The sequence below is a fragment of the Bison bison genome, unplaced genomic scaffold (genome assembly GCF_000754665.1).
Source record: "Bison bison bison isolate TAMUID 2011002044 unplaced genomic scaffold, Bison_UMD1.0 scf7180017864366, whole genome shotgun sequence".
In the NCBI taxonomy this organism is placed as follows: Eukaryota; Metazoa; Chordata; class Mammalia; order Artiodactyla; family Bovidae; genus Bison; species Bison bison.
Window position 1 is genome coordinate 2,572,197 of NW_011494938.1, and position 16,105 is coordinate 2,588,301.

Below are 16,105 nucleotides of genomic sequence, written 5' to 3' on the forward strand. Positions count from 1 at the left end.
TGCTTATATTGTTGAGGATACAAAGATGTAGCAAACATGCTTAGCAACGTCTATTGGAAAGCCATTTTCTTCAGGACTGCTACATACAGATATTTTCTGATTATTTTCAGTGATGTGGCTGTGGCTGTTTCAGCCCACAAACACCACCAGATCCGTTTTCCAGAGAAAGGAGGGTACAGAATTAGGTTATCACTGACATCAATGCCTGCCTGTTAGAGCAGATATAACTTTCTCATATCTGTGACACTTTTGCTGGAAAAAAAAAGAACACAATTTTCCATCTGTGCAGAGAGGTAAGGATTGAGAAGTAATGTAGAAAATAAAACAATTTATTACAGTGAATAATTAAAAATTTTTTTTCTACGGCAGCTCGTATAGTATTATTTTATAATAACTTATTTCCAACCCATTTGAAACTTAGAATACCCAGATTAGTATTTTCCCTCAAAAGTAAATCTTTTAAATTTGGGCAGACTCTCTCCATCTCTTAGATCCTCTGAATTCTTCTACATTCCAGTTACAAAAGCAAAAATCCTGAGCAATAACACCATTTTCATCTAATAAAGATGGAGGCTATAAGCCTATTCTCAATGTTACTGAAGTCCTAGGAACCAAGGGAGAACTACCTGGCTAATTCAATATGATGTGTGAACTGTACCTTTTTCATAGGCCTGAGAAGGCAAAAGATTTGTAAAATCTTCACTTGGAAGAACAGGCTCAGGGATGTTGATGGAACGGAAGGGACTTCCTTGTGCTTGAGCAGGTCCAGCATGTGATCCATGTTCTTCTTTCTGAGTTTTCCTAACACAAGAAAAGAAAAAAGGCTCTTACTAAGTGATGGGGTAAGAAAAGAGTTCAGAACAGGTCAAGAAAATTTCTGAACCATACAAAATTGCAGTTTTTGTGAATTAAACACAGTTGAATACTAGCAATTCATATGAGTCAATGCAACTCATCACCAAATACCTACAATTCACCTTCTAATTATAATATCTGCATTCTTATTTTTCTGTTGCTAGCTTCCCTGTTACAGAGTTTACAGCAGGAACAATTTCTTGGGATAATTTACATTCTCTTCACAAAGCAACACAAAGGTAGCAGGAAGGAGCAGGTACTCGATTGAAAACACTGAACCATTCTCCAGGGTCACACAAATATTAGTTATATTTGAAATTTGATCATATTAAAACATGTAACAATGAAGATTATGTCTACTTAGTGGTGAAGCTTTACTTAATTCAGCCTGGTTGGGATACTGTTTAACAAAATTTATTTTCAATGGTCAAAGTAAAATAATAATTGTATTAGAGAAATTTCAGAAATCTAACAAAATCACTGGTGACCCCACTATCTTAGCACAAAAATCATAATTTAAATATATCTTTCTAGTTGTTATTTTCCTGGTGGCTCAGTTGGTAAAGAGTCTGCCTGCAATGCAGGAGACCCAGATTCAATCCCTGGGTCGGGAAGATCCCCTGGAGAAGGAAATAGCAACCTACTCCAGTATTCTTGCCTGGAGAATTCTATGGACAGAGGGGCCTGGTGGGCTACAGTCCATGGGGTCAAAAAGAGTTGGACATGACTGAGTGACTAACACTTTAACTTTCTAGTTGTTGTTTTACGTTTTTACAGTTAAATTCTACATGCCACTTGATGTCATTTTCATTTACCTTCCAGTTACATTAAGTGTGTTTTCTGCTACTGTTCTTGTTTCCCCCACCAGGAATTGAACCTTTGCACCCTGCATTGTAAACACGGAGTCTTAACTACTGGATCGCCAGAGAAGTCCCACCATTCATTTCTGTGCTGCATAACCTCTCTCACATGCTGGTCCATGGAGCCCAGTGGCCAGCTGTCCACCAATAGAGAGAAAGCTGTTTCTGGTGCCTGTCTATGAGCCATTGCTTATACGTTTGCCTTTGGTCAGTTTTTTGGTCAGACACTCACTTGGCTTTAACTTTTCGAGATTCTCTTCGCTTCTCCTGTTGAAGCTGTTCAATTTTCTGTTGCATTTCCTCTTGTTTGGAAGTGATGGCCTGGATCATTGACATGGCATTGCTTAGCTCTTCCTAAAAAATAAGAATTGATATGTATTTAATCTGGTATATGAAGGTAAAGTATATAACATAATATCTAGTACACAGAAAACTTTTAATACATAGTAAATGATGAATGAGAAATGAAAACTTTACTTCTATTGTAGCTTCTAATTTTGACATAGAGATCCAACTAAGTAAAATATGATATTTTCCCATGAAAGTTAGTGAATGGGCCAGAGGAAAATTCTTGTATTTGGTTGCTATGCAAAAAGGCAAGTTTTTTTTTTTTTTTTTTTAATTCTGTTAAGATGACCAGAAATCTCTAGGAGGGAAATAGAAGAAGGACCTACCTTAAAATAGTTCAATGAATTCTTCATCTCAGTAACTTTCTCTTCCATGGAACATCTGCAGCTCTTAACCTTCTCTTCCAAAGCATATTCTCCATGTTGAATTCTTGACAGTTCTTGCATTGCTTCTGTGAAGCCAGTTTTGAGTTCAGAGGCTAGAGCCTGCAACTAAATAATACACAAAGAGTATATTCAATTTGCTATAAATTATTATGAATGGTATCTCTGATCCCTTGGATGTTTCTTTTGTTTGCAAAACCAGGCTCTTGAACATGTACAAAACTCATTTACTAGAAGACTGTTGTGTACACAACTTAAGGCACCTTGGCCCCATTTGTCTAGGGAAAAGTGGGTCTTCTTTATATCACTCATACTGAAGCTTGATAGTGATAAAAAAGCAACCAATTTATTGTTTGCAAGTGTTCCTGCAACTTACTATTTATTCAAACACCTTTGATTAAAAAGAGATTTACTTTAAAAGCAAGCTATGCATGTGAAAGACAGTGTTGATCAGTAACTCTTTGAATTCCATGCAAGAAAGGATGTTGAAGAAATTCAGTTATTTTTTTCCCTTAAAATGTAATGATAAAAAGAGTAATAATTAAGCATATCTGAATATTTCTTTGAAAGGGAAGAATTTTTTTTAATATTCTTGGATGATATAATGAAAAAGGAGATTATGGTGTTTCCAGGGGCAGGAAAACCTACAATGGTAGAAACTCAGCACACTGATAGTGACGAGAGTCGTCTTCAGCTGTCAAGCCTGGTCATGTAGGAATGCACACTTGGATTTTTATTGTCACCTTCCAACCATGAAAAGGGTGTCAATTTTGGAGTCAGGTAAAGTATAAATCCTAGCAACTCTCCTACAAGTACTAAAACCTCAGGCAAGTTGGTTAGCCTCTTTGTAGCAATTTCCTCATCCATAATACAGCCAGGATAATATTTCACAGGACTGTCTTGAGAATTAAATGAATAAATGTAGGTAAGGTACCTACCACAGCTTATGCTTGGTATGTAAAAAGTATTCAAGAAATTTTAATGCTTTTCCCCCTTGAAATGGCAAATCAGAAAGCTAAGCGCAAACAGAAATGTGGAGAAAATGGAGCACTTCTAAAGTTCAGTTTTATTTATTGAGTCAATGAAAAAAGCATTTTCAACAAATAAAAGGTTAAGATAATAACAATAAGGTAATAATAACATTACTTACATGATTTTTATGATCTTACATTCTGCTAAGTATAGAAATGCTTACTCCAGATTACTTTTTAAAACAGAACTTTTTAGGAGCCTAAAAAACCCTTTCCAAATGGTTCCAACTTGTGTGACATCTCAAATGAATTACTCTTCTGTACCATATTTTCAAAATATAGGGCTTGTGGGTCTCTGTGCTTCACAGAAGGCTTGGAGGAGGGGGAAATAAGAGGAATCAAGGAGATCATTCCGAGGAAAAAGAAGATGACATCTCAGGTGTTTGGAGCTGAAAGATTGGGAAACAACATGAGCAGTCTGTATTTCATTCCAGTCATTTTTAATTTTGATATGTCTGTGATGGGTTTCAGCACATGTCCTAATTCAGTTGTCATGTTAGGTTAAATCACCAGATCAACTACATTTGATTTGGTAATTTTCATTATACAAATTCATCTTCTGTGAGCAAAATGAAGTCGATGGCCATGTGATATCAAAGCAAAACGTAGGCACGTTTCAAAATTGAAGGAAGGAAACCTCACATTCACTCATGTTTCCTGCTTGGAAAAAAAAAAGGGAACCACTTTCCAACAGAAATAGGTTTCATTTTCACTACTCCCCTAGGTGGATGTGTGGCATTTTGCCCAGGAGGCAAAAGGAAGCAGCAGGGTTCTCTTCACCTGTAGAACCCCAGTTCCCAAATATTAAGAGCTATCAATACATTTCACTAACAGCCAGGTTATATAGGGACTTTGGGAATTCTGAAACCATTTTGAGCTAGGAGCGCCCATTTTCTTTCCATGTGTTACTGTGAGCTCCTTCGATACCTGCCACTGAAGTAACACTACTGCTTTATAAACAGCTTCACAACCACTGATCAGGCGGGGGATGCCATACATAGTGAGTACAATCACACACCTGAGACTACAGGTCACTTTTAAGTTGCTTGGGAGATTCTGAAAACCTTTAGCTACTGCAGACTGGTTTTCTGGTACCAACTGGCCATTCCTTTGTAAGTAAAAAAAAATATTCTGAAGACGTGGACTTATTTGCTCTGCTCTGTCTCCAGCTTTCTTGTTTAACAGCCCACAGCCCACCCCCAGGATTAGAAATGGGTGTCTACCTTGTTCTCCAGCGAGTTGAACACGTTCCTCATCTCGTTGATTTTTTCATGAAGCTGCTCTAGAGAGGTTATGATCCCTCCATCCTGCCGCTGGAGGCGGGCTCCCACCGGAGGCAGGTTCAGGGAACTCTTGTACTTGGAAGCCTACGGTACCACAGAGGGCTTCTTAGGCTCAAAGAAATAGGGGAGGGGAGTCCGAATTCTTCCTATTTCCTGCTCTTAAATGAATTTCTGTTTCTCAATTTCCTTTACTTTCTTGGCTCTTAACTCTTCTCAAGATGAATTTTAGTCATTGTCTTCCAATTTTTTTTTTTAACCAAAGATCCCTTAAACTAAATTTTCATAAATTAAGCAAGTTATTCCAACTTGTCTTTTACACAAACTTCTCCTTCCCTTCTGTCTCATTATTAAGGTCAGAAAAGTAGGGAATGGGCCTGTGCTTTGAGAACTCTGCAAAGTTTTAAATATCAAGATTTGAGAAATCTCCACAAGGTATGCCAAATTCCTGTGACACCTGACTAAAAGCTCTTCAGGAGCAAAAGCTCAGGTATTTTGAAGTAGCCCATGATGGCAAGAATGCCAGGGTAATTGCTTTGGCTTCCCCCTAAATCAGGGTTGCTACAGAAGAAATGGGGTCTTTCTGCCAGCTGCCACTCCCTAATTTTTAGCCTCTGTTAATTCAATGCAATGGATTAACCCATTGCAATTAATTTAACACAGTGATTTAAAACACAAAGTGAGTCATTTGAACAGTCAAGAGTAAATTTCCCAAACCTTCTCCTCTACACTCCCTGCAGAAATTGATCCTTAAAGTCATTCTTACCAGGCAACACTGAGGCTGATAGGAAGCCTGGTGTGGTGGGAATTTATCTTATCTATCCCTGGATGCAACACAGGTCTAGCAGAGATAGCTTCTCTGGAGTTAGAAGAACATGCCTCAATGGTAAAAAGAGACTGAGGCTTAAACAGGGCTTACAAATCCTAGAAAACATTCAATGGAAATTTTGATGATGAAACCTATTACTGTAGGACTGGTTCCCATAGTTTTCCAGTTAGAGTTTCTTTGGGCATATAACCCATTTTCTTAAATTATTAATATTTTTATTACAGAGAAAAAGGAAAAAAAGAGAGTCACCCAAAATCTCATTACTTTAATATAACCATTAACATTTTGGTATATTTCCTTCTATTTTGTGCTATGAATATAAATGCAAGTCTTAATAGCATTGGCTTTGGCTTCCTAGGTGGCATGGTGGTAAAGAATTCACCTGCCAGTGCAGGAGATGTAAGAGAAGCGGGTTTGATCCCTAGGTCGGGAAGATACCTTGGAGTAGGAAATGGCAACCCACTCCAGTATCCTTACCTGGAAAATTCCATGGACAGAGGAGTCTGGCGGGCTATGGTCCATCATGTCTCAAAGAGTCAGACACGACTGAGCACACACGCATGCATATTTGTCATGTTGAAATCACATAAAAGATATATTTTGATTCTGCCCTCCTTTTTCTTTCCTTTTGCATAACATTCTTATAAGCCCTTCCCCTCAGCCTTCAAATGTTTGTCTAAGTGTACATTTTAATGGCTATATGATATTCCAAACTACAAGTGTGTCAGAGTTAACCTACTCATTCACCCTTGTTATAAATTTGTTATTTATAATTTTTCAATATAAGATAATGCATTGAAATATAATGCTTTTTACTGAAAACTTTGTATATATTTCAGTTATTTTCTTTGGATAATTCTTAAATATGAAATTACTGAGTCAAAGGATGTTAGGTAGTATTGACCCAAAGGAAAATATACCATATTGGAATATATTCAATTAATTAATAATTATACAAAATATATTTGACCAGAAGGCTTGAAAAGTTATAATAATATGGTTGTATATGTTCTTGGAAACATACTGTATGACATGCAATGTCCTAAATTAGTGTATTTGGAAAATCATGTCTTAGATAAGACATATGAAACATAAGCAATATAAATGGTTAAAGTGTCTACATTCCTAAGGCTACACATGAGCCAAAAACATGGCTGAAGTTCAAGTCATTAGTGTAAGGGTTGCACTAGAACTAAATTGTGCTGTTACCACATCTGCTGCCTTAACTGGGGGATGCTCAACCCTCACTTCTCATGTTAATGAAATCATAATTTTAAAATATATATTCCAAATGAAGTAATCAAGGCTAAATCAACACAGTGTGACTCTGGAAAAGAGATTGGGGTGGACTTTGAGAGGGTTATGGACAATGGACAATGGACAAAAAGGAGAGGGATAGATTTGGTTTCAAATAAAAGGCAGTATATTGAGCTAAGGATCAGTCAGTGTGTCTACTGATTCACCTGGTCCACAGAATTCTACCTGGAGTGACCTGGGAGATTATAGTGCTCATTCTACTGTTGACTTCTGTGACCTGATTTAGGTCACAGTACAAGACCAGGAGCTGACTGTGGCTCAGATGGAGATCAGTCCTGGGTGTTCATTGGAAGGAGTGATGCTAAAGCTGAAACTCCAATACTTTGGCCACCTCATGAGAAGAGTTGACTCATTGGAAAAGACTCTGATGCTGGGAGGGATTGGGGGCAGGAGGAGAAGGGGACGCCAGAGGATGAGATGGCTGAATGGCATCACCGACTCGATGGACATGAGTTTGAGTGAACTCCAGGAGTTGGTGATGGACAGGGAGGCCTGGTGTGCTGCAGTTCATGGGGTCACAAAGAGTTGGACACGACTGAGCGACTGAACTGAACTAAACTGAACTGAACCATATTCTTAGCAAACAGGTTACATTCATCCAAAGAACAGGAAGCCAATTAGGGGTACGAACATTTTAACACTTTTACTGCATTTGAATTAAATTAGTCAAAAAGTAATACTCCTTGTTTTAATCATTGTTTCTTTGAGCTTCAACCTTTTCTTCTATTTATTAGCCTTCTCCAATTCTGTTTTGGTAAATTGTTTGTGTTCCTCACCCATATTCTATCAGGGTTTCAGAATTTTCCTTTTTATTGATTCTATGAACTATTTATATATCATTAAAGCTCTGTAATAGTTTTGTAGGAAATTTTCCAGTTTTTGCTATTTATCTTTGAATTTATTGAAAGTATTTTTACATTGGGAAAATTTTTAATTGGGATGTGATGTACTCACTAACCTTTCCCTTTGTGATTTTTTTCCAGTGCTTTTTTTCTCTTCAAAAGATATTTTCCAGTGTTTTTTTTCTTACAAAGACATCCAGAGACAAAATAAATATTCACTAATTCTATGGTTTCTACAAATATTTAATCCTTTAATTCACTTTTGAGCTAATTTTGATTAGAGTATGAAGCAAAGATCTTTTCTTTTTTTGCAAAGAACCAGACAGTTTTCCAAACACCATTTAGCACCAAACTAAAATAACTACATCAGACCCTTTGGCTTAAAGCAATATACACATCCCACGATATCCATTCATTCATTCAACTTTTATTGAATATGTATTATAGTCCAGGCACTATACTTTGTTCTGAGAGTATAACAAAGAGCAAAATGTACTAATCCCTGCCCTTGGAGCTTACATTCTAGAGAAGCAGACAGACAATTGAAAAATAATAAACAAGTTAATATTTACTCTAATGTTAGGTAGGGATTGGGAGATCTGTTGAGAAAATAAGGAGATAGAAAATGTCTGAAATGTCACATTTTCCTTCACCTTTCATATTTTGCTCTCCCTTTTAAGTATAGATTGTATCTATTCTAGTTAATCTTTCCCTGTATCCCTCCTTCCTAGTCCTCTTCTTTATTTCTCCGCCTTCATCTTCTTTTGGTTAAATGTTGCTTGGAGTAAACAGACTGGGACTTGGGAGACATTCTTTTAAAGCAAGGACGGGGTTATAATCACAGCATCACAGAGGTCGTGTGGAGCAAGCTCACTTCCGCTGCTTCATTTGTTCGTCTGTGAACAGATGTACTTGGATGTATACAGTAAGAGAACGAGGCCATCCCCACTGCAGCTATATTTAGCCAACATTCAGGGAGTGACCTACATAAAATCTGTAATAGACTTTAAGTCATACCTGAGTTTAAAGAGATAGTCACACTCATTCAAATGCCATACACAGGTCCGGCGTTAACAGAGGGGAGGTGGCAGGGAGGTCTTGGACAGACAAGTGAAACATCAGATCAGCACCAGAAGGAAGATTCACTTCCTGTTTCCAGACCATTGTTCAGGCTAGTCCCTCTGCCTAAAATTACCCTTCCCCACATCCACTTACCAAATGATTAACTTGTTCTTACAGGCCTGATCCAAATCCTTCAGTTAAAATTAATTCATCCCTTTTTCATTTTCCACAGAATTTTATCAATACCTCTGTTGAAATTCTTCCAAACAGCCTACCTGGTATTTATTGTATGTTTTTCAGGACACTTAAAACTCAGTAAGAATATCTGTTTCGTCTTCCATTAGGCCAAACAGACTTTGCACATAGTAACTGCTCGATAAATATGCATTAGGTTGAAATGAGGCTCTTTTCTTCAACCTCTCTCTTTGCTGGTCTGGTTCTAAGAGCAACATGATTACAATGTTTTCATACTCTTGTGCTGGTTTGCCCTAATTGGGTCCTCAGCAGTGATCTCTTACATGATATTTTTGGGAACTAGTTGTTATTTTCATTTTATTGTTACTCAAAGTAAATAAATTTAAATTACATTTCCCCAAACTACCTGCTCCTCTGGATTCCTGTATCTCTATTTGGGGACCACTCTTTTTCATAGTTGTTGTTTCATCCCTCAGTCATGTCCGACTCTTTTTCGACCCCATGGACAATAGCCCATCAGACTCCTCTGTCCGTGAGATTTCCCATGCAAGAATACTGGAGTGGGTTGCCATTTCTTTCTCCAGGGGATCTTCCTGACCCAGAGATAGAACCTGTGTCCTCTGCATTGGCAGGCAGATTCTTTACCACTGAGCCACCATGGAAGCCCCGTTTTCCTAGGTGTTGTTGTTGAGTCGCTAAGTCATGTCCGATTCTTTGCGACCCCATGGACTGCAGCACACCAGGCTTGTCCGTCCTTCATCATTTCCTGGAGTTTGCTCAAACTCATGACCATTGAGTCATGATGCCATCCCCCTTCTCCTCCTGCCCTCAATCTTTCCCAGCATCAGAATCTTTTCCAATGAGTCAGCTGTTTGTAGCAGGTGGCCAAAGTATTACAGCTTCAGCATCAGTCCTTCTAGTGAATATTTAGGGTTGATTTCCTTTATATCTCCTTGCTGTCCAAAGGACTCTCAAGAGTCTTCTCCAGCACCACAATTTGAAAGTATTGATTCATTGGTGCTCAACTTTCTTTATGGTCTAACTATCACATGTGTACATGACTACGGGAAAAATCATAACTTTGACTATACAGACCTTTGTTGGCAAAGCCACGTCTCTGCTTTTTAATATGCTAAGTTTGTCATAGCTTCTCTTCCAAGGGGCAAGCATCTTTTAATTTCATGTTTACAGTCACCATCCTCAGTGATTTTGGAGCCAAGAAAATAAAATCTGTCTCTGTTTCCACTTTTCCCCCATCTATTTGCCATGAAATGACGGGACCAGATGCCATGATCTTTGTTTTTTTAATGTTGTGTTTTAAACCAGCTTTTTCATTCTCCTCTTTCACCTGCACCAAGAGGCTCTTTAGTTCCTCTTCGCTTTCTACCATTAGAGTGGTATTATCCACATATCTGAGGTTGTTGATATTTCTCCTGGCAATCTTGATTCCATCTGTGAGTCATCCAGACTAGCATTTTGCATGATGTACTCTACATATAAGTTAAATAAGCAGGGTGACAATGAACAGCCTTGATGTACTCCTTCCCCAATTTTGAACCAGTCCATTGTTCCATGTCTGATTCTAAATGTTGCTTCTTGCCCTGCATACAGATTTCTCAGGAGACAGGTAAGGTGGTCTGGTATACCAGGGCTTAAAACCTTAAGAGCCAACTTTGAAATCACCGTTTCTCCCAACCCCCACCTAACCCTGTCAGTTCTTTCTTCCTTCTCAAGTATTCCAAATAACAATGCCTTAAGTCTAGAGAGTAGCATGGGTTTCCCTAGCCCAAGCTATTTTCACATTACATATTATGTCAGAATGAACTCTGTGATTTTTAAGGAAAGAAATTTACTTTAAATTACAGTTGGTAGATAGAAACCAAAGAAATACTATGTAGAGAGCCGAAGTGACTGTCATTGTAAACATATTACATAAAAGTTAGCAGAACATTTGTCTCCCTCATAAATCAAATTATTCCCATTGTTTGAAAAGAGCTTAACTTTTTTTCTGTTATCGTATATGAACATTTGCAGTGTTAACCCCCTTCTATTCTCAATTCTCCCCACTAAAATAGGAGACTAAAAAAAGCAGATCTTGCTCTCTCCTTCTGATGGAAATGTTATTACACAGGATAATAACCAGGGTAATGGCCAGAATGATGGTGACAACAAAAAGAAAAGCATCATTGATGTGGGAGCGGTGGTGCTGTATTTTATAAACTGGGCAAGCTGTCCTTCAGTCATCAGTTTTCACCGAAGTACAACGTGAATGGTACTCTTGACCCTGCTTATCTCACAGTCTTAAGTGAACAAACCCAGTGATACATGTAGAAGCTTTTGTGAGTGCTAAAAACAATAAAGGACAGTCATCATTGCAATACATAAAAGAGTTTAAAACAATCTGTGTTTTTACCTGGTAAATCTGTGCAGAAGGATTATTCATTGGTTTATGTTCATTATCTCCTGTAGGGAAAAGAGCTCAGTTTAATCAACATAATTCATTCTGTCCCTATTCTCTTCAGACATGCAGGGAACGAGGGGATTTACAGGATACTAAATCTGTACTTACGTGGTAAGCCAATGATTCAACAGAAACAGAAGATCAATTGGCATAGGTTATTTTATATTACATTCTAATGATCAAACTGTATCTACCTGATATATCTCTTGTAGTAGAAAATCATCTGCTACCAAGGAGGGGAAGTTTCTCGATCAAACTGAATGATAAATGATTATTCATTAGCCAGAAGGGAATGCCCATGAAGGGTCTCTTTCAGACTTCCCTGGCAGTCCAGTGGTTAAGACTCTGAACTTCCATTTCAGGGGACACAAGTTTGATCCCTGGTCAAGGAACTAAGATCCCACAAGCCACATGGCAAGGCCAAAAAAAAAGGGTCTGTCTTATTCTTGGGGCTGAGTGAAGTTTATCTGAGGAGCTAGTTCCAGTCAGGAAGTCATTTATCTAGTGGTCACTCTATTGTTCTCAGGAGGCCTGTGTAAAATATTCTTTACTTCTCCTGCCTCTGATCCTTGCTAAACTTCAGAGCTCTGCCCTCTGTCATGCCCAGATCAGCTAAAGGAATTTTGTTGTCCTCCTGGGCAAGAAGGTTGATGGAAGGAAATTTCAATACAAAGGGTCTCAGAAGGATGCAGACAGAAAGAAAACAGTATTGTCAACAGTAGAGACAGGTCAAACATAAAGAAAGTAGGTTATGAAAACCATTTGCACTAGGGAGGAAAAAGATTAGCCTAGAATGTACCTGTCAGAACCTCAGCCCTGAGGACGAGGTAAATTGCATAAAATGTACACCTCATAAGCACCCCTTTGCTTATCCATTTTAGCCACATCTCCTTTGTATCACATTGTATGAATCAAGCAGTTTATACATAAAATCCCCAGCTGCAAATATTTGGATGTATAGATGTGTATATTGTTCTCCTAGGACATTCAGGTACAGGAAACCCTTCCTTAGAGGAACCAGCCTCTATGTTAAGTTTATAAATAATATATAACCTCAGCTCAAAGCTTCTACACACCAAGGGCAGTCTCTATAAAATCCAGATGGTTTGAGATCACCAAAATCCCCCTCGTGAGCTTGAGTGGATTTACTTAACCTATTTCATGCTATGTCCCAACAGCCTGGTATAATGGCAAGAAACAGAACCTAGGGACAGAGATCAGATTCCCAGATCAAACTCTGACATTTCGTAGCTATAGCCTCACTTCTCTATGACTGTTTCTTTACCTATCAATTGAAGATGATAACAGACCCTACCTTTATATGGTTGATTCTATGTGGTAAAGTTTAAAAGAGAAAGCCCTCATGTTTCTAGGTCGCATTGGCTGTCTGTTAGTTCCATATATATCTTGACCCTTTTCAGGAGGTCGTTCTGAGGCAGTCCTAAAATTATTGCTAAGAAAAGTAAGAAACTACTCAAATTATAGATATACATGTAGCATTTCCCGTTTCCCCAGTACCACATCTGTGCTCTTCCTGGTCATTCTGTTATGATAATGAAATAAGAATAGTCAAGTTAACATCTTATTCATGTTGCGAGATAAGGGCAAGACAAGCCTACAACCTATATTTCTTAAATCCTGAGCCTTAAGCAAGACATAGGAAAAATCTAACCTTGCTTGGTTTTGGTCTTTTCCATGGTGCCTGTTGCTTCTCTCCTCCAGCTTATTCAACATTGCATCTTCATCGTCCCTGAATCAGGCCATCCCCTCGTCCCCAGACCTGTCAGTTGAAATCAAGAGTAAGGGAACCGGTGAAGTGACTGGACTTACTTTATGTGCTAACTTTAAAAAATTGAAACAAACACAGAAGCAACAGGTGTTATGTGCAGCTTCAGAAGAGTGAAAATATTAAGTTGAGCACATATTTAGCTTAAAACTCAAAGGTAAATATTTTGTCAGCAAGTGTGAATTTCATTACTTAAAATTATGGTAGTTTTTAATATACTGAATTCTGTTGGGGATCAAACCAATTAACTTAAACCCATTAATTTTATTAGCAGGGTATAGTTTGGGGAAATTAACTTGAGTAAGCATGAAGGCTGATATATCTGTTTCTATTTCATTAAACAGTAAGTTCTGTGATGGCCTTGTCCCCACTTGCACCATCTGTAGACTTCTTTACACCAGGAGATGCTACTCAAATGTGGCCTGGCTGGTGTGATGTTTTGACATGAAGCTGCTGGTTCAGAATGCAATCTAACAAGTAAAAATAGTATTGTGGACACTGGCGCTCTTTTTATCCCATCTAGAACTGTAATCCTTTTCAATGATGGGGGAATTCCCCAACCTTATGCAACTTGATCAGAGGCCTCCCCTTATGTGAAGGCTGAAAGTGCCAAGTTCTCCTAGCCTCCCTTGCAGCTAAGGCATGATGGACATGTGGTAACATTTTGATACACTCACCTCAATTGGTGCTGGCAGTTGCAGAAGGATTTTCTAGGGCAGATATACTTGATACACTTTCTACTTTCTTAGAAATAGAAATGATTCTTAAGACAAGCAGCAGCAGCATCAAAAAGGGTGGTAGTGGTGACCATGGTCTGGTATAGACAGTTTAGGTAACTCCAGCTGCTGCTTTCCTCACCAGAACAGCTCTGCTACATGATTTGGGGTGTTGCTGCTGGATACATAATCTCAAACCTGGTTCTCCAGTCTCCCAGAGATTTTATGAGCTGTGCATATCCTTTTAACAATGTCCTTTGCTGCGTAAATCAGCCAGTTATTTCCTATTGCTTTGCAATTAAGAAACGTAATTGAAATACTAAAAATATATTAACACTATTCAAGATTGAGAAAGCATAAGTTACAACTTTGTTCCTTGCTGTAGAAAAGACACATCTAATTTCTGGTGATAAAATGCAGATCGGTGTTTACCGAGGGCAGGAGGTGGGAGTTGAACTGGGAAGAAGCACAGGGAACTTTTTAGGTTGGTAAAAATATTCTATTGCTTAATTGTGGTCGTGTTTATCCAGATGCATAAATTTGTCAAAATTCATCAAAATGTGTACTTTGACTAGGAGCCTTTTATCCTATATAATTTATACCTCAAACTAGAAATTACTGTTTCATGCATATATTGAGGTCTGTGAACCAAAATGATAAATTGACAGACTCTGGAAGGCACACATGGATGAAAAAGCATTGGTCAATAGCTGCACAATTATAAATGGGGGATCTAAAGAGAGGCCCAAAGTGAAGGCTGTATGCTATTTGGAATCTTGTACATTTTTCATGTGAGCATGGAAATTATGTCAAGGTAAGGCATCTTCCCTAGCTATCTGAATCTCTTTCATAGCTGATATAAACATTACTAAGATGAAAAGTTTCTGCTCCTTAGCAAATAATCATTTGATATTTAATGAATTCCATGATGAATATAATTAAATCACAGAAAGTTAGAGCCAAAAGACACTGAGAAAATTACTTGATTTAACTTCCTCATTTATTGGAGAAGCAACCGAGGCGTGGAGAGGGGAAGATAAATCATCTGCTCAAAACCACACAGCTTTGAAAGTAATTGTTAGAAGTGATTTCTGTTACTATTTGGGGGAAAAAGTATTAAAATATGTGAAGCCACATTTTAATGGGATTTTTTATGGATAATTAATTCCAGAAGATTTATTGATCTAATCTGCACCTAATTAAAAGTAAACCCCCAAACTGCCATCTGTCATAGGTGAAATGTAAATTTATGCATTTTCAGAGGTAAGACATCAAGTTCACAAATGTACAAATAGTTACTGATTTCAAGAAGTAAGATAAGGTATATGGTCACTAGGAAATAAATTAGAAATTTTATTTATTTAATTATGAAAGCAACCAAACCACATTATAAAAAATTTAGTAAATATTGAGGGGAAAAAAAACAACTCTGATGCCTCTACTTTTTGATCACTTGATTTTATTGCTAGTCAATCACTTTTCCCTTGAATATTTTACCTGATGGTTAATGGAGCCTATAATTTTATATCTACTTTTTTACCTATATTAAGTATTTTTCTTTCTTTTACAAATTGGACCTTTATTATTCAAGTTGTTTTTATTGTGGTTATTTGTGTAGAGGTACAAGTGTCCCTCCTTAGACTCAGTCAGTGTTAACAATCTGCTGAAATTCCTCATTCCTTTCTCCATCCTCATAGAGCCACATTCAAATGTATATACAGAATATACAGATAAGGCGGGGGTTGTCATTGTAGGTTCATACTCTTCCTCTCTGCATCATCCCCTCTCACTTCATATATCATGGCAATCTTTCCAAGTTAACTGGTGTAAATCTAACAAATCACTGTTAGTGACTGAGTAACATCCATGGTAGGAATAACCTGTTTTAATTGTTCCTTTATTGATGGGCGTTCCCTTTATTTCCATTATTTTGTCACTGTAAACAATGCTACAACAAACATGAGCTGTATATATTGGTGCTTTTATATACTTGGGGGTTTAATAAGTAAGACTCATTTATTCTTAAGTATTGTATAGTTTTTACTGCTACTGTGAATGGCATTTTTCAATTTCCAATTCTCTCTAGCTGGTGTTTGTATTCTCTCTCTTTTTTAAATATTTATTTTGTTCTCAGCCATCT

At 37.7% G+C, this 16,105-nt stretch overlaps 1 protein-coding gene across 1 annotated transcript in view; it reads right to left on the reverse strand.

The window, feature by feature from the left end:
• ARHGEF33 (Rho guanine nucleotide exchange factor (GEF) 33) overlaps nucleotides 1-13,160 on the reverse strand; it is a 50,954-nt gene extending 37,794 nt beyond the window's left edge. The window contains exons 1-5 of the mRNA XM_010855598.1: nucleotides 13,136-13,160; nucleotides 11,416-11,465; nucleotides 2,390-2,554; nucleotides 1,948-2,069; nucleotides 659-801 (exon numbers count right to left, since the gene is read on the reverse strand). Of these exons, the coding sequence (XP_010853900.1) occupies nucleotides 659-801; nucleotides 1,948-2,069; nucleotides 2,390-2,554; nucleotides 11,416-11,465; nucleotides 13,136-13,160 (505 nt within the window). The remainder of the gene's footprint in view (nucleotides 1-658; nucleotides 802-1,947; nucleotides 2,070-2,389; nucleotides 2,555-11,415; nucleotides 11,466-13,135) is intronic.
• Nucleotides 13,161-16,105: the final 2,945 nt, after the last annotated feature.